General features: G+C 39.0%; 1 protein-coding gene across 1 annotated transcript; it reads left to right on the plus strand.

Annotated features, from left to right (window-relative positions):
* The first annotated feature begins 206 nt into the window (after nt 1-206).
* On the plus strand, nt 207-18,688 carry NMBR (neuromedin B receptor). The gene is made up of 3 exons (XM_060753471.2): nt 207-907; nt 11,561-11,909; nt 17,368-18,688. Exons 1-3 carry the CDS (start codon nt 426-428, stop codon nt 17,767-17,769), a joined length of 1,233 nt encoding a protein of 410 aa, XP_060609454.2. The 5' UTR covers nt 207-425; the 3' UTR covers nt 17,770-18,688.
* The last annotated feature ends 893 nt before the right edge of the window (nt 18,689-19,581 follow it).

Raw genomic sequence — 19,581 nt, forward strand, 5'->3', positions numbered from 1 at the left:
ACCCCCGCCTACGTCTTCCCACCAGCTTTGGAACCTACTCAGGACCTCCTCTTTGGACACATTCGCTCTTCCAAGGCGGAGAAGAGAGAGCTCACTCCCACCTCTGGATGGGGAACGTCTCCCTCGAGGACTCTTGTCCGAAGGGGAGAGGGAAACCCGTTGTCTCCATCCCTCCCTCCCTCCCTCTCGGCATTAAGAGCCCCCGTTTCCTCCCGACGGAGGGCTCCTCCCGGCGGAGGCGGACCTCGACGCTTATAAAGGAGACTTTCTGCCAGCGAGTCAGACCCGCTTTAGTCCTCGACGCGAGCTTTCCTCTCGTGCTCCACCGGGTTGGTGGGGCGCGAAGCGGGCTCTTTTCTCGGGTTTGGCTCGCTTGGACTCGGAGAAAGTTCAGAGAAGGGAGGCAAGGGAAGCGGGCCAAAGCGATGGCGCTGACCCCCGGTCGGGGCTGGCCTGGGGGCAACGTGTCGTGGGAGTCGGCGCCGGGGGGCAACGGGAGCGTGGCGGAGGGCGCGGCTCCTCCCTCCGCGGAGCCGCCCTTCTCCTTGCCCTTCCCCTGGGAGGAGGGCCTCCCCGCCGCGGAGGAGCCCCCGGGCCTGGTGGCGCTGCGCTGCGCGGTGCCCTCGCTGTACCTGCTGCTGATGGGGGTGGGCGCGGCGGGCAACGCGGTGCTGCTGAAGGTGCTGGTGGGGCAGCGGGCCAACCGGCGCAGCGTGCCCAACCTCTTCATCGCCAGCCTGGCGGCCGGGGACCTCCTCCTGCTCCTCACCTGCGTCCCCGTCGACGCCTCGCGCTTCTTCCTCCAGGGCTGGCCCTTCGGGAGCCTCGGCTGCAAGCTGCTCCCGGCCATCCAGCTCACCTCCGTCGGCGTCTCCGTCTTCACCCTCACCGCCCTCAGCGCAGACAGGTGAGTCCCGTCGCGGGAGCACAGCAAGAGCCAGGAGGGAAGGAAGAAGGGATGGGAAGGGAAGGGAAGGAAGGAAGGAAGGGAAAGAAGAAAAAGAAAAGAAGGGAAGAGAGGGGAGGAATGAAAGGAAGGAAGGGGAGGAAGGGAAGGAAGGAGGGAAGGAAAGGAAGGAGGGAAGGAAAGGAAGGACAGGAAAAGAAATGAAGGAAACAAGGGAAGATAAGGTAAGAAGGAAAGGAAGGCAAAGAAAGGAAGGGGAGAAAGGGAAGGAATGAAAGGAAGGACAGGAAAGGAAAGCAGAAGGGAAATGGAATGGGAAGGAAGGGAAAGGGAAGGACAGAACAGGTAAGGAAGGAAAGGAATAAAGTGAAGAGAAGGTTGGAAGGAAAGGAATGGAAGGAAGGAAGGGGAAGGGAAGGAAGGAAGGGAATGAAAGCTAGGAAGAAAAGGAAGGAAGATAGGAAGGGAAGGAAGGGAAGGGAAAGGAAGGAAGGAAGGAAGGAAGGAAGGAAGAAGGAAGAGAAGGAGGAAAAGGAAAGAAATGCCATAGGAAGATTCTGGGGAGCCCATCGCTCATGTCCTTCTCTGTCCCAAAAGCAATTCTTTTGCCCAGCGAAGAAGGGCAAAGGAAAGTGTGGGGTTGAGACAGGTGGAGGAAGAACCCTGTCATGCAGTTTAATCTTCTTCCCTTGAGTCCCAGCCTTTTGTAGAAGCACCTTAGTAAAGTGCTGCCTAGTAGTTTTGGTATTTTGCAATGTATTCTGTTTGAGTATATGAATGTCATAGTTTAAAACAAATTTAATACATAATGAATCTAAATGTTTTGCTGTATATTATGAATGTTTTGTAAAGTTTTAATCTATATAGTAGACTATCCATTTTGCAGGGGGTAAGGAGCACAGGAACTCGTTAATATGGAAAAACAAAAACAAAAAACCCTCACTATTATTTTTGTCTAAGAGAATAGATGTGAACAGATAAGTGGTATTTCTTTTTTTCCTCCCATATAATTTTTATTGCATATATATAACACCATATATTTTGATCTTATTTTGTTGCTGTTTGATACTAAAAAGGTTTGTATGCTGTTTAAAAGCAAATAATAAAAAGAGCATTTATTTTCTAATCTAAAACACAAGAATAAAAAAGGGGGTGTAGAGTGTTTTGAAACAAAGGAAATAGAAAACTTGAGAAATGGAAAATAGAAAGGCCTAACTAACACTTCCTACCTTGTCTCTGCTGTCCTCTTCAAAAAATCTATTATTTTTGTCATAAAAACCTTCTTATCTCTGATAGATTTACTTTCCAGGATCCCTTGGATACCATTGGGGATCCTGATATTCTTGTCACTGACTTCTCTATTTTTTCTTTTCTTGTTATTCCTACATCCCTATACTACTAATTTCCCCTCAATATTATAGAAAACCCAATATTTTTTCTTTTCTTCTTTTAAATAGTCAATAAAAGGCTGCTATTCTTTTTCAAATTTGGAAGAATCTGACAATAGTATCAACTTAGTCAATTTGTCCATCTCTATTTATTATAATAATATATTTCTTCCTCAAGTTTGGGAGAGTATGGGAATTGTATAAACCTGATCAATTTGTCCATTTCTGCCATCATTTTTGTAATGCATAAATAAAATGGGAATTTCTCCCCCCGCCCCCAAACTAGTAATTGCAAATAATATAATATCCTCGTCTTGTTTGCTGAATCCAGTCCATTTATTTTTAAAGAAACTATCCTCAGGGCCTTCGTTCTTGAAATCGTAGATGATCATCCAATTCTTCTTCATCATGTGGAGTGGCCTGCCACTGTAGCTGAACATATTTATCCAGGATCTATTGAGGTTACCATCTCTCTCCCTCCCCAAATGTTCACTTTCTTCTTTGTCCTCTGTTCTTTCCTCTAGGTCTTTTCTGAACCTCTCATAGAAATCCTGGGACTTCATGCCTAATGTTAACCAATACCTTTGTCATTTATAAGATATCATCAGTTCTTCTATGTTTTTCCATCTGAATCTATCAGGAAAAAATACTCTCTTCTTTTCTGTATTGTCTGAGATGGAAGTTCTCTTAGTACTGCAATCCTGGTCTTTCCTATTTCAGTCAGATCTTTGGTGAAGGTTTGCAAAACTTGGTCTGATTCTTTCTTGTGAACAACACAATCACATTTCTTGGAAGTTTATTTCTTATTGCATTTCGAGATTGGATCTTAAGGGTCCTATCAATTTGAGTCTCAACCACTTGCTCCGGTCTGCTAAGGATTCCAGCCATAATTTTTGTTATTGCCTTATCAAGTTCCTGTACAGATTTCAGTATTCCTTTCAACCTCAAAGAGTTTTCTCATTGTGCGTCATCTAATCTATAGAGCTAGATTGAATCTCTTTAAAAGTCCACTAACATCTCCTTTTCGGTCTCTTCAATTATCTAAGGGATCATCTTCTCCCGTACAATCCACCCTGAACATTTAGCTTTTTTTGGACATCAACCCCAGCCTGCCAGAACCTGACTGGCAACCGTCACTCAGAGGACCTTTTCCTTAGCTGCCCCAAGACTGTGGAATGACCTGCCAGGAGAGCTCCAACAGCACGATCAGCTGACACAATTTAAGATACAAGTGAAGACTTATCTCATCTGGCAGGTCTACCTAGACAGTTTTAATGATGAATTTTAAACTTGCATCTTATGTTTAATCTTTTTGTGTGTGTATTTTAATATGTATTTTGTGGAAATATGTTTTAATATGTGTATTTTAAAGAATGTTTTTAGATGAATGTGTGTTTTAGCAATGTTGTAACCCATATTGATCTGTGAGGAGAGGCGGGCAAGTAATAAATTTTATTATTATTAATCTTTATTTTCTGTTTTTACTGTTTCTGCTGCTTCAAAATAGGACTCATTGTGCCTACCATTTGTTGCATATTTTTCTTCATTTCTTGTTGTCCTTTCTGTAAATAATTTTCAGCCTGTGCAATTCCCTTGTCAATCCTGGCCTCCAATTTTTTTTCATTCTATCAGTAATGGTTCTTAATTGGGTCAAGATTTCCCTCATTGGATATTCTTCTTGTGGAAGAGATCCTTTCCTGGAATCTTCTTTCAGTCTTCCTGATCTTTGAATCTTGGTCTTTTTGACCTTGCAGTCGTTTCATTTGAATGTACTGCTTCCTTCATCCATTTTCACTTTTAGTATGTTGCTGCTTACAGTCCTTTCAATTGTTTCCCTGCTTTCTGTATTTCAAACTGTACCTCAAGCTCTTTGGTTTTCTCTATGCTTTTCTCTATGGTTTTATCTCTATGGTTCATCTCTGTGGTCACTTCATGTCTTATTTGCTGTTTGGACTCAGTCCAGAGGCTCCATGAGGTCCCCAGGATGTTATAGCTATGGAGTTCTTAGGTATGTTAAACAATTTTAATTCCTACAGTTCTTATATCATAACCTTTAACAAATTAATTTACTTTCACCCTTTGTAATTGGTCTCACCAGATAGTTTAATCAAACAGACTTAGAAAATTCTTGAAAAATAGTTCCTGTATTTAGATTTTAAAGTCCTTTTTATATCTACAATTTCCATGAGAGGGAAAAATGCAATTTACCTCCCAGAGAAGTTTTTCTCAATGAAGTTGATAAATTTACAGCACATTTAAGGGCATATTTTCATTTTTTCAGCCTTGTGTAAATAAAGTAGTACAAGAAGTGAATTGGAGCTGTTTTTCTCTGTATCTGCTTGCATGACAACGTCCCTGGGTGCACGATGTCTCTCTCCTCTCTCTCCCATCCTCCTGTTTCAGTGGAGAAGGTGAAATTATTGACTCTTGAGGGTTTGTGCACATCCTTTTTCTTTCTGAAAAAGTATTTCTCAACTTCAAAAGGTTGATAAGCCCCCAGGGATGTCCCAATGTTTCAGCCAGCTTGCTGAGACGCTGTTCACAGCTCCATTTCTTCACCAGAAATCAGTGACATTTCAACACAATGTTGCAGTATGTAGTGCTTCTTTTGGGCAATTCACTGCTATCCAGTTATGACATCTTCCAAGGTCCTTGATTCTAGGTTTGCTTTATTAGTCTCTCTCTGCACAACAATCAATCAATCAATCAAATCCACTTTTCTGTCCTCCATTTTCAGTGATTTAGGATGAACAATTTTTTCTAATTGTTTTTCAGTGGTTCCTCCCAGCACCCTTGCTTTGTATTTCTGCAAACCTTGGATTTTTCCTAAGCCTTTTTCTGCAGTGATGACATTGCTTTATCTACAAAACAATCCATAGCCTGAGGGGTTTTCATAGTTGTCATTAGAAGGCACTGTGTAGCTATTCCATTTTTCTTCCCCAAATAGATCATTTCTTGTAAAAGAATGGACAGAAGTAGCAGTGGAAAATAAGGGAGAATGATGAGTGGAAAATGTTGTGTGAAGCCCTGTAAAATCCAATTTATGAGGTAAATTGATAATATGAAAACAAGTATTATTTTGGAAAGACTTCTTTGAGTTTACTGTCAAGATTTCTGATGAACTATGTCTGAATTTCGCACTTCTTTGCACTTTTCCAAAAACATATTACATTTCAGATCTTTCTCTATTCATCTCTGTCCGAACTAATGTGTATCACTACATTGACAGGTAGTATTGGGAATAGGATTTAAAGATATTTCTGTATGTAGATCATGAATTAGGTAGTTCTCTTCTCTTGAAAGATGAAATTACAAGGGCATTTCTGCCCCCCCACCACTTAATACCAGCAATGGATCTAGTCTGTTAACTAAGGAAAATGTCTGACAACAAACTTGTTTACCACTGTGGACTGAGTTAGCAGCATTTTGCAATATAACATGAAGACTTTCACAGCTTTTCTTTAATCTTGGCATCTGCTGCTGGCTATTTAAAGTAGAAGGAGGAAATAGGGAGCATAGTACCATGAAATAAAGGTATTATGAGGATAAATGGTTAAGAAACTATCACCACACTGCCCTCTGCTTTCAATCATTTATGTGGGAGAAAAAAATGATATGTGGATTTGACCTTCTTCACTTGTAATTGTGTCTCTGGGAGATAAACATTGATCTTGCTTATCTGAGCAGACCTGCCTCAAGAGGCAGCTTCTTGATTCATTTTTGTGCAATCGGAAATGCTTCTGAACACAGTCAACTATATGAAATTGAGATTTTGTTTAATATTTGGAGAAGGGCTAACACAGGATACCACTTGATAACAATGAAATAGTCTCCATTTCCCTGCCTGAAATGTCTCAGCTATAGGTGAAAAAATCTTATTAGCTTCCTGACATTCCAAGAAGCAATCTGACACATGTAACAGGCCAGAAATATGGTGTGCTTGTAATGTGGTGGTCCCTCCAAGCAGTTGTAGGGAACTACTGATGAGTTACTCATGTGTTGCAATATTGTATGTAGATTAGTTGGTTAATTTCACATTAATGCAGACTTTCTCCATGGACTGTTTTCAGGAGCATAAACAACAGTTTCCCTTGTGTAATATTTATTTATTTATTATTTATTTATTTACTTTATTTGTATACCGCTGTTCTCAGCCCTTAGGCGACTCACAGCGGTTAACAACAGAACAGCAAAAATACGATACTACAGTAACACGGTAAAAAACAGTAACATCATAACACCTTATACAGTCCTATACAATTAACAACAATAGCCATTCACTAACGTCTCATCACTGAAAACATGATCCAGATCCGTCATCCATTGTTCCATTCCTACGTTCATTACACTCATTGCACTAACTATTTGAACGCCTGCTCAAACAACCAGGTCTTCACTTTTTTGCGGAATACAATTTTTTGCGGAATAGGCCACTGAGATGAATTCATTAAGGACTGAGAACATTGAAATGGAATGATTAAAATAAACTCTCATTTATTTTAATAAACTCTCATGAAAGCCATGTTATATGTATGTAGGTTTTATATACACACCCACATTTTACTAAAGCTGGTTATAGCATTTGTGCTTTGTATAGGTTGAGTATTCCTTACCCAAAATGCTTGGAACCAGAAGTGTTTTCTATAAAAAAAACTTATCTATAAACCATCTATTGATTTGTTTGCTATTGCACATACCAATTGTTGAACATTCAGCATGGATGAAATGCTCCATACATTTTCCTAAACAAAGAAATATATGCCCATGAGATGCATATTAACTAACAATTTAATTGAATCCAAGTGCAGTTACTAAGTGCACTTGAATTCAGATGTTCTTGAAGAAAAATAACTTCTTGATTCTGAAAAATCACTATGTGAGAGAGATCTGACACTTGTTTAAAACATGTTTCTGAGAATTCTAATTCTGTTCAGTTGCATTCTACAGTATTTCCATGGTCATGAATGTCATTTGTAAGGTAAAGGTAAAGGTTTCCTCTTGACATTAAGCCTGACTCTCGGGGATAGTGCTCATCTCCATTTCTAATCCAAAGAGCTGGCATTGTCTGTAGATACCTCCTAGGTCATGTGGCTGGCATGACTGCATGGAGCGCCATTACCTTCCCACCGAAGCGGTATCTACTCATCTACTCACATTTGCATGTTTTCCATCTGCTAGGCTGGCAGAAGCTGGGGTTTGCAACAGGAGCTCACCCCATCCCACGGATTTGAACTACTGACTTTCCGGTCGGCAAGTTCTGATTAGTTCAGCAAACTAATTATTCTTGTTAATTGGTTGGTTTGATGTTTGCTTTTATGTTTTATAATGTTGTTTTATTTTGTTTTATGCTGTTGTTGAATATTTTAATATGTTATCTTTTAACTATGTTGATCGGATTTGTCCCCATGTAAGCCATCCTGAGTCCCTTCAGGGAGATGGAGGCGGAGTATAAAATAAAGTTATTATAAAGTTCTTAAGTTCTTCAAGGTGATGCATGCCATTTGCCAGCAAATATGGAAAACACAAGAATGGCCATCAGACTGGAAAAAATCAACTTATATCCCCATACCAAAAAAGGGAAATGCAAAAGACTGCTCCAACTTCCGTACAGTGGCCCTTATTTCTCATGCCAGTAAGGTAATGCTCAAGATCCTGCAAGGAAGACTCCAGCAATACATGGAGCGAGAGTTGCCAGATGTTCAGGCTGGGTTTAGAAAAGGTAGAGGAACGAGAGACCAAATTGCCAATATCCGCTGGATAATGGAGAAAAGCAGGGAGTTTCAGAAAAACATCTACTTCTGCTTCATTGACTATTCCAAAGCCTTTGACTGTGTGGATCATAATAAATTGTGGCAAGTTCTTAGTGAGATGGGCATCCCAAGCCACCTTGTCTCTCTCCTGAGGAATCTGTACAAGGACCAAGTAGCAACAGTCAGAACTGACCACGGAACAACAGACTGGTTCAAGATTGGGAAAGGCGTACGGCAAGGCTGCATCCTCTCACCCAACCTTTTTAACTTGTATGCAGAACACATCATGCGATGTGCGGGGCTGGATGAATGCAAAGCTGGGGTGAAAATTGCTGGAAGAAACATTAACAACCTCAGATATGCAGATGACACCACTCTGATGGCCGAAAGTGAGGAGGAGCTGAGGAACCTTCTAATCAAGGTGAAAGAAGAAAGCGCAAAAGCCGGGTTGCAGCTAAACGTCAAAAAAACCAAGATTATGGCAACAAGAATGATTGACAACTGGGAAATAGAGGGAGAAACCGTGGAGGCCGTGACAGACTTTGTATTTCTTGGTGCAAAGATTACTGCAGATGCAGACTGTGGCCAGGAAATCAGAAGACGCTTACTTCTTGGGAGGAGAGCAATGTCCAATCTCGATAAAATAGTAAAGAGTAGAGACATCAGACTGGCAACAAAGATCCGCCTAGTCAAAGCCATGGTATTCCCTGTAGTAACCTACGGATGTGAGAGCTGGACCTTAGGGAAGGCTGAGCGAAGGAAGATCGATGCTTTTGAACTGTGGTGCTGGAGGAAAGTTCTGAGAGTGCCTTGGACTGCGAGAAGATCCAACCAGTCCATCCTCCAGGAAATAAAGCCCGACTGCTCACTGGAGGGAAAGATACTAGAGACAAAGTTGAAGTACTTTGGCCACATCATGAGGAGACAGGAAAGCCTAGAGAAGACAATTATGCTGGGGAAAGTGGAAGGCAAAAGGAAGAGGGGCCGACCAAGGGCAAGATGGATGGATGGCATCCTTGAAGTGACTGGACTGACCTTGAGAGAGCTGAGGGTGGTAACGGCCGACAGGGAGCTCTGGCGTGGGCTGGTCCATGAGGTCACGAAGAGTCGGAGACGACTGAACGAATGAACAACAACAACAAAGTTCTGCAACTTAGTGGTTTAACCTGCTGCGCCACTGTGGCTCCTATATGACATTTGCAGTCTCCGTTTAAAGCAATACATATTATCATTTGTATTTAAACACTTGCTATATAGTATAGATGTGCATAAAACATAAGATTTGGTTTGAATCTTAATTTAGCTGCCTTTGTTAGAAAATTGACTACTTTGATGGCTTCGCTGAAATCAGAGCCTGTCTCATACTTTGCCTTGAGTGGAATTTCAACCAGAGTTGAAATTTAGAAATCCAAGATTTTGCCTCTCATTGACTATTACCAAAATTTTTAAATGACTATTTTTCCTTTTTGATACAAATGGATGAAAATGCTAAGTACATTATTTCATGCCAAGTCATCGATAAATAAGTGTAGAAAATCTTTATGCTACATCTCTCTGCATATGTGTATATACACACAGACACACACACAGAGCTGTCAGCCATTTAATTTTAAGGCGCCCATGTTATTTACTACATTTTAGATGAATAGGTAAAGGTAGTTTCCTAAAAAAAAAAGCAGCCTTTGCATTTGGACAGTACCTACAAAAAGATCTACTTGTTCTTCTAAGATCCTTGATGGATCATTGCTTTTAAAAAGAAAAAGGCACAGAATGGCCCTAGATTTTTTCCCCTGATTTTGTAACACGTTGGAGAGCTAAGTGCAACAAATTTTGGAAACCAGTCTTAAATTTAGAGAAGTGAAATTTTAATGAATTTCACTTCTGCTTCCTTCATCAGTATTTTGTGGAGAAAATTGCACACAGCATAAATATGTTATTTGTCAAGAAAGTATAAAGGTTTTGTTTTTTTTTAAAAAAAGAATAGGTACTGGAATTAGGGTGTTATCCTAATTGTCAAGCAATTTAATTTAATTTAATGGTCTTACAAAACTTACAAAACCATAAAGCACAGCAGTTAGAGAAGCCATCATACAATTTGCCTTTGGATTTAAAAGTGAACGTGTCAATGAACATTTAACCTTCATTTTCTTTCCCTAGAGCTGTGGCTCTCAACCTGTGGGTCCCCAGGTGTTTTGGCCTACAACTCCCAGAAATCCCAGCCAGTTTACCAGCTATTAGGATTTCTGGGAGTTGAAGGCCAAAACATCTGGGGACCCACAGGTTGAAAACCACTGATCTAGACATTTCCACAAAACCAAATCCTAAATCAAGCCCTCTATTTGTTTCCTCATAATGTCTTTCTTAAATTCCAGTGCCAGCACAAATATTGGTGACAATCAGACTTTGGTTCTGTTATCTTTTGAGGCACCAGACATGTTCAGAGGTGTCCTGGTTTCATAAAGGCAGTGAGCTTTATCCAGATTTCAATTTTCCAAACCACAGTATGCAGTATTCTGACGGGGTTTCCAGCCGCAAATAAGCTAATCATCTATGATCCAGACTCATTAAAATTAGATTACTTAAGAACCACATTAATCTGGGACTTAGTCTCAGGAGCTGCATTCATTCCATACCCAGCTGCACAAATGCTGGCTGTCTTGGATTTATGACAGCTGAACATCTCTCTCTGGAGCATATGAGACATGGGAGCCTGTGTTTTTCTCTCTTCCACAGTGCTCAGCAATGAGCTGTCTAGATTTACTAGGGGATTTAGATTTACTAAGGGGATTTCTTAATCTAATCAACATCCTTATTGGTTAACTGGTGTTTAATAAAAGGAGCAAATCTCTAGCTTCACATTTCTGGACATCATTAATCACGGTTGTTTGTAAGAAGCTTGAAATCACTTGACCCTTGAAGTCTGAAGACAAATTGTTTTCATTATCCTTGCCAGAATGGAGCAGAAAGAATGTGTGTGTGGGCCATATCTCTTCAACGGAACAGAAATTGATGTCCGTAGGGACCACTTTACAGATAAACTGGGGTTAGTCCTTCATGCAGTACATTTTCATGCAGGATTTCTAGAGATGGCTCCATTTTATAAAGGTAATGTAAGTCAATGCCAGCAGCACTACCACAACCAATAGTAGGGGGAAAAACACAGCTTTTAACATCTGTGTTTAATTTTAAATGATTCACAGCACACTTCTGCATATATCTGCCCAGTAGAAAGCCCCACTGTGTTATTTTCAAGTAAGCAAATAGAATTAGGTTTCTATAATAATATCTGCAGCACCAAAAAGTTACTGTATTTGAAATGTGTTGCCTGTGATGTGATGACTTGCAGATATTTTTATTTTACAGCCTTTTTTGAATAGAAGTATATGAACTTATACCTGCTTCTTGTTATATTTTCTGTCTTCCTTCCCCTTCCTGGAATGATTCTAGCTATATCTTTTCAATAAAAGATTGTCTTCTTCAAAAGATAACATTAATCTTTCCTTATTCACTTTTAGGTACAAGGCAATTGTCTATCCAATGGATATTCAAGCACCCAATGCAGTCCTGTGGACCTGTATTAAAGCTATAGCCATCTGGGTGATTTCAATTCTGCTAGCAGTTCCTGAAGCAGTATTCTCTGAAGTGGCACACATCAATGACGCAGACAATATCAGCTTTACAGAATGCATAAGATATCCATTGAAGGATGATTTGCACCCAAGGATCCATTCAGTGATGATACTTCTGATATACCTCCTCATTCCACTCACCATAATTAGTATTTACTACTTCCATATTGCAAGGACTTTAATCAAAAGTGCACATGATCTTCCAGGGGAATACAGTGAACAAACTAAAAAACAGGTAAGTCACCACATGTATAATTGTTTTAAGATAGAGTAAGTATCTGAAAAACCTCACACACCTTCAAGAGGGATCAGATCTTATGTGAAAATGCAGATACACCAGCACTACTAAAATGACCCTGTTAATAGCCCCTCCCCCTCCATTTATTCTCAGGATGTTTTGTAACCCCACTCAGACACTAATATTCAACAGGGCTGTCAAAATAACTGCACTTGTCAATGTTCTTCTGGTCTGAGCTCCACTCACAGATCGATCATGTTGTGTTGTATTTTTATTCTATCTTTCTCCCAATGTGGGACACAAGACTGACAATGTAGATTAAAATGAAACATGAATAAAATCACTTTAATACAATGTCTTAAAGGATATAAATACTGTTTAAAACCATTTAAACAACACAATGAGGTTTTCTCTAAATGAGCTGAATGTCAAGGGCACCCTACTATTTTCCTGAACACTGATTGGATTCCAGATTTATTTTCAGAAATTCAATCCTGTATTTTTTTTGTTGTTCATATAATTTTAATTATTTTCGAATATATTCCTTTTATTCATGAACATAATAGGTATCAGATTTAGTTAGCAGACTGTGATGTACTAGTTTACAGTATCTTCCTTGCAAAATTGTGTCTCTTTAATGCCACATGCATGCTTCTTTTTACAAGCCTTTGGAGTTTCTTGGGCTAAGATTTCTATACCAGCCAGTGGGTGGAATTTTAGTCATACTATCCATTGCTGAATAGTTGGATCACCATCTAGACTAGATTCTAGGCTTTCTTTTTTCTTTAAAGTGAAATTATGAAAGGTGAAATTATGAGACAAAATTAGGGAGAATAGATTTGGACTTCTCTCTAAGATATATAATCTCTTCTGTTCTATAAGAAAACAAGTTTATTCCTGAAACAGAGTATATTTAACCAATGAGTAATGTTTCGCACACAAGAGTAAGTGACAGTAGAGTCAGAGGGCCCTTCCAGAAAGGCTTATATCACAGGATCTGATCCCAGGTTTGTGGATCAAATTCACACCCCACAGTAAGTGGTGACAGTAAAGAATTCAATTTAACTGTCTACATATGGGCCAAAAACAAAAACCCTTCAGCCTACTTCAAAGCCTGGGCTATTGTAGAATATCAATGAGTTCACCTCCTCCCCTCTCAACTTTCAGACTGACTCTATCAGGGTTCAATGGGAAGGAAGCATTGGCTAAGAGAGGAGAAGGCAGTAGGCATGCGTGTTTGTCTAGGTATGCGATAGCAACGCACAATTGAATGTGAACAGTAACAGGAGCTGACTACCTGCTTTTTTATTTTCTAAAGATGCTCAGAACAAGGAGAAACAATCAATGGCAAAGAGAACAAAGAAAGACAACCTATTTAAGTAGATTCAGTGAAAGGAGAGGCACTGGCTGGAGGCAAAGGAGACCTTGGGAAGCAAATTGTTGCTCTCTCTTTCAGTATCCTTTTGTCACTGAATCAGCATTAACAACCAAAACGGCTTTCAGAAAACAAATCAAACATATTGATTTCACCATTTGTTCAAAGGCCGCTGCTGGCTCAGTCTTTTCTCCCTCTCTGCCCCAGCCTGCTGGTTTTGGGCTGAAACACAAGAGCAGGGAGTGATCATCCAACTGATTGCTTAACCCTCAAAGCCAACAACACAAGCAGGCAGCCCAGGACCTCAGGTAGTAAAAGAGCCCCCACCCTCAAGAAAGCTCAGAAAGGCTGGACTCCTCCCCATCTCCTTCAGTTTCATAGGCTGTGGGTCTCTCACTTTTCCTTTATTTCCCTGTTTATGCTAGTCATTTCCTAGACATCTTTTTCCATTATCCAAGTAACTTTCACCCTTCCTTCTATCACCCTTGCTCTCTTTTTCTCTCTATCTTAATTCTTCTTGTTGGGCTATTTTTTCTTCCTTTTTCCTCTCATTCTCAACATATCCTTACAAAAATATTTATATCCTTATTTTCATTTGTGAGAAGTTGGAAGGTATGCAAGTTTGCAAAGGAAAAAGGGATTCTTGGTAGTATTATGGTAGTATTATGTCATAAATATGATACTAGTCCCAGGACATTGAGGGGAACAATGCTAGCCTCCCATTTGAGTTTGAGAATTGTTGTAGCTCAGTGGTTCTCAACCTTTGGGTCCCCAGGTGTTTTGGGCTTCAATTCCCAGAAATCAAAACAGCTAGTAAATTAGCTGGGATTTCTGGGGGTTGTAGGCCAAAACACCTGGGGGACCCACAGGTTGAGAACCACTGTTCCAGATGAATACAATTTCTGTGCAATTTCACAGAAAACAATGATGTCATTTGCATGAAGGAAAAGTGATGTAACAAAGCAGAATAAAATGCATAATAAGCTTATTTTCTTAAAGTTCTGTGGAGTCCATTTTTCATTGATAATAATAATAGTAATAATAATAATATATTTATAGACCACCTTCTCTCCCTGAAGGGACTCAAGGCAATATACAAGAAATAGCAAAAGTGGCAAACTTTCAATGCCAAACAACAAATAAACAGCACTCAAGACAAGACATATAATAAAATAGACTCAATATAACTTATAAACAACCAAAACTGTGGGTTAAACTAAATAAGCGTCATAAACACAAGAAGTCATTTTCTCCCCTCCTCCTTCCTCCTCTTTTATATCCTGTCTTTTTATGAATATTCTGACTCAAGAATACTTATAGAATATTAACATCATAGTTACAAGAAAATTAATTCGATACACACAGACACATATATTACTGATGTTCTTATATTTTTAAAATTTCTATGGTTTTAAAATTTTATAAATTGTTCTTGTAAATTGTTAATCTCTATGATTTTAATATTGTCTTTGGTCTTGACTCCAAATTTTTATATTTGTGTGTATATATGTCTGTGCAATGTATACATAAACATATTTATATATCCCTACTAAATAATCCATAGAAACAAAGCTATTTTAAATTTTATCAAAAGCAGATAAAAACACAATATTAAAAGACCACCACAACCAACTTCCAGAAGCATGTTGAGATAGGAACATTTTCATTTTTTGGTAGAAGGAAAGTAATGAGAGGGCTATTCTGAAAGTAGTGCTGGCACATACTGGCTTTTGTTATTGTTTGGGAGAGATGGCTTTTTTATTTTTTAATTGTATAATACATAGAAACATACCATCTTTGAGATTAACATTCAAAATACCAGTATTTTCCCCAATCCCATCACCACCACAACCCCCCCCCCCCACGTCCAGGAATAGTTAAGTACTTTTGCTGTGTTTATTACAATTGTTCAATCATGAGAATAGTCTTATTTAACACCGTATATTTATCTTTCCCCTTTATTCTGTATATAAGACCCTTCCATTTTGCTTCCCGTGTCGTCCTGCTTTGACCCTTCGTATAGTAACTTTTCCTTTCGCTAATATAATCTTGGAGAAGGTAATCAGCTAGATATTTATACAAAGTTTTTATATCCCATTTCTTGTGGTTCTTCCAGCCCAGGGCCACTGAGGCTTTGATTGCCTCTATCATTGTTTTATTATTTCCTCACTTTCTTTATATTCCCCTTAACTTTCCAATTTCTGGGTGAAAAATTGAGTCTTGTTCCATTCTATATTTATCCCTAATAGCTCCTCCATTTCCTTCCTGATTATTTCATGGAACTTTTGGATTTTTCGCATTCCCACCACATGTGGGTGTATGTTCCTATTTTTCCACAGTTGTGCCAACATAATTTTGGGCACATTTTCATAATATGCACCAATTGCATGGGAGCTCTGTACCATTTTGTCAGTATTTTCTGTTGCATTTCTTTAATCTTTAGATGTTTTATTTTATTGATTGAATCCATCCAATTGTCTATTTCACTCTCACTGCAACTTAATTCCTTGTTCCAGACTTCTATTAGGGTAGATTTTGTGTTATATTGTATTTCTGTGATTGTTTTATATATAAATCCCATGATTCCTTTCTCCTTCTTAACTTTCCATTTTATTATTTTGTCGAGATTTGTTTCTGAGATTTCCTTAGTCTTCAATTCTGTTAGCTTTTTAGACAGCCCTTCCCATTGTAACCAATTTCCAAGCCCACATTTATCTTTTATTTCCTCCCATTGCATTACAGTTCCATCTGGTTTTAGTAAGTCATCAATCTTTGTTATTCCATTCTGTTCCAGTTTCTTTAGCATATTGTGATATGGCTAGGGTTTTCTGTTGTCTATGGAACCTATTGGGAGCTTGTTTATTTTATTTAGTGGGAGTTTGTTTTGCCATTTTTCCCAACAGGCCATTGTTGATAACAAGGGGCCTCCTTTTATTTTTTTTAGTTCTTTCCCCACAATGTTCCCCATAATGCAAGATCCACATTCCCACCCGTTTGTTAATTTCTCTATCCTAACCCATCTTTTGGGCTCTCCAATATCTAATTCTAGTAACCTAGCCAGTTGACAGGCTTCATAGTAATTCTGGAGGCAAGGTGCTCCCCAGCCTCCATTTTCTTGTGGAGTAAAAAAATATTGAATTTGCAATTCTGGTTTTACTAGTACCTACTGCCCATGTTTTAATTGAGTTATGTTTGGGAGAGATGTTGAAATAAGGAGGAAGTAAACAGAAAGTATGTATTACTTCATACTTTAATAATAATAATAATAATAATAATAATAATAATACTTTATTTCTAGGCCGCCCTCTCTCCCCAGAGGCAAACATTCAATGCCATAATTAAACCACACAATATCAAAACATGGGAAATAAACATTAACAGACTTATTACAATAAGAGAATTCAAATTAAAAAATAACAAATACTAGGAAAACATTATTATACCAATAAAACATAATTGCACAACAGCATATGCCCTAAACAATTAAAACGACCAAACTGCAAAAGGTGTCAAGCATCAGGTGTAATTCAAAATAGACCATAGCAGCCATAAAGTGCTGGTTGTGCTAGTCGTCCTCCTCTCCAGGAGTACGTAGGTGTGTTTTCAGAAGTTTCTTGAAGGAGAGGAGGGTCTCTCCTGAATATAAAGCAGCTTCCTTGCCTTTTATACCTCTAGATAGTGCAAGAGTATTTTGAAGAATTTCTTTAAAAAGAAGTTTTAAAATTAGATGGGAGGATAACTCTCTATGGTCTGATAAGCAGACTCTGAGTATTCAGCAGAAAATATGCCTCAATTTGTTGGGTTGGTCAACTCAGTCAAATCTGGACTGCTCTTACCCATTTATGAAGAAATAGGTAAAATCTACAATATCAATAGAATGTTATGTAGAAATACAAGATTCTCTCTAATGCCACGTGTACAAAAAAATTGAACCAGAAAATATCTGGATATGAAAAAAAATTGTTGTGGCTTCCATGCTATCACCTTTTCTGCTTGCATATGTATAGATTGTGAAAGTGAAGAAAGAGCATAAAGTTATGTATTTTGATGGAGTCTGAATCTTTAATTTTCTCATTCTAGATGGAAACCCGAAAGCGTCTGGCTAAAATTGTACTAGTCTTCGTTGGACTTTTTGCTGTGTGCTGGCTGCCTACTCATGTGCTTTACATGTATAGGTCCTTTAACTACAACACGATTGATCCATCATTTGGCCATATGGTTGCTACTTTGGTAGCCCGAGTGCTCAGCTTCTCCAATTCATGCGTCAACCCATTTGCCCTCTATTTTCTCAGCGAGAGCTTCAGGCGGCATTTCAATAGCCAGGTTTGTTGTCGCATGGTGCCGCCTCAACGGAAATCTACTAGTTACTTGCACAGCACCTCAGCTATTCGAATGAGCTCCATGGAAAACCATACCAGGAACACTGTTGCCATAGCAACACCCCTAAATGGGGATAACCCCAAACAAGATGTACCACTGTGAATTCATCAGTATGACACTTGAGCTTGAGATGGGTTTATTTTAACTACTATTATTGCATATCTGAATTGTTTAAAATGTAATGAATCAAAACCTCTTAACTTTGGAGGAAGATTTTGTAAATTTTCTTATCTTGTTTGTAAACTTGTTTGGAACTGATGATCTAACATGAAGATAAAACAACTGGCTGCCTTTTAAAATAAAACAGTACTGATTCACTTCCATGATGGTTAGAAGATGGAAACCTTGGGTGTTGTCTCCCTGACTTACAAAAGATCTTGTTCTGATTCCAGCAAAGAGGATCTGTGCACTCTTGCTAATCTTCATGGTTCATCTGAATGGAAATTTGTGTTTTTCCTGGCTCCGTTGACTTTTATGGAGATGTCTGATGAAAATAACATATTCCATTATTAATTTATGAAAATAGAAATATATGCATATATGAGATGAAAATGTGGAAGCACAGAACCACTAGTTCTGTACAATGAAGCCTGCTTAGGGTTAGGTCAATGTCTATAGGTGCAAATGGGGCATCTACATGCTATACAGGATTTGGTGAAGAGGAATAATTGAGATTGGAAGCCATGTGGTCTCTGGGAACAAATCTCTGTGAATACCTAAACATTCTATGAAAAGTGAAAACAGAAAACTTTCTTCCCTATGATAGAAAGAGAAGTACTGAAGCAGGGAAACAACTCTTTACCTGTGGGGGTTCTCCATGCAATTTGGGACCCTGCTTTATAGTGATATAACACAGTGAGTTGGGTTAGCAAGCATGCCCCAAGTGTGATAAGAAGACTTAATCAAATCTATTGTATGTACTGGCATAACTTTAATTTGGTGCAAACCTGTCTTCATAAAAGTCATTAAGCATGATGCATTGCCTGTCGCCCCATATGCAAATAAATGCACTTGACGTAAAGAGATGCTAGGTGTTCGATGTACATCTCAGTGTGCAGCTGATGAAGCAGTTGTTTCTTTTCCTTCAAGGCTAGAATGCCTGAGCCACAATGAGCTCCGTGAATATGATATAACTTCTCAGATTACACACAATTTTCAACATCTTCATTGCATTTTACTGTTTAATTTATATGGCTTGCCTGCTCAGAAAAGTTTTAGGCCATAAAACAATTTGTTTATGGTGTTACATTTTTCATGGAGTGAAATGCATGTGGTGTTTAGTAATGTTGAATGGAGAATGCTTGAGAAAATCAATGGATAGATCAATCTTTTGCAACCCTACATCTATACATCTTAAAGTCAAATATGTTCTTGGTACCACAAAGACTCCTACATGTCTTGATGGATCTGGACTAAACCTTTTACACATACTCTTCATTATCTAACTTAAAATAATTGTGTGGTTTGGATAAAAAAAAATCCCATCCCTTTTGAGCCCAGAGCAGAGGGAAAAAGAAGAGGCACAAAAGTGGATTGGCTGTGGCTAGGTGAAAGATTGGCTATTCCTAGCAGAACTGTCTCTCTGTGATTTGACTGGGAAAGAAAGGGAGTAAAGCAGCTTGGCTTCTGCTAGGTAATGTGTATGAGTGGAACGAAGAAAGGAAGAATAAAATAAAGGGAAGGGGAAGAAAGGAAGGGATTAAAAAGGAAGGGGGAGAAAGAAAAAGGGGAGAGGAAAGAAGGGGAAAAGTCATGAGGGAAAGGAAGGGAAGGAAAATAAAGAAAGAGAAAGAAGGGAAGAGAAAGGAAGGGAAGAAAGAAGCAATGAAGTAAAGGAAGGAAGGAAGAAAAAGAAGGGAAGAATATATGAGGGAAAGTAAGTGAAGAAGAAAGGGAGGGGAGGGGAGGGAGGGA

The sequence above is a fragment of the Anolis sagrei genome, chromosome 1, assembly GCF_037176765.1.
Source record: "Anolis sagrei isolate rAnoSag1 chromosome 1, rAnoSag1.mat, whole genome shotgun sequence".
In the NCBI taxonomy this organism is placed as follows: Eukaryota; Metazoa; Chordata; class Lepidosauria; order Squamata; family Dactyloidae; genus Anolis; species Anolis sagrei.

Bases quoted from the DNA above. Each gene is read 5' to 3' on its own strand.
- NMBR (XM_060753471.2), top strand. From the start codon at position 426: ATGGCGCTGACCCCCGGTCGGGGCTGGCCTGGGGGCAACGTGTCGTGG. The intron at 908-11,560 runs GTGAGTCCCGTC...ATTCACTTTTAG, and splicing joins ACCGCCCTCAGCGCAGACAG to GTACAAGGCAATTGTCTATC. The intron at 11,910-17,367 runs GTAAGTCACCAC...TTCTCATTCTAG, and splicing joins GTGAACAAACTAAAAAACAG to ATGGAAACCCGAAAGCGTCT.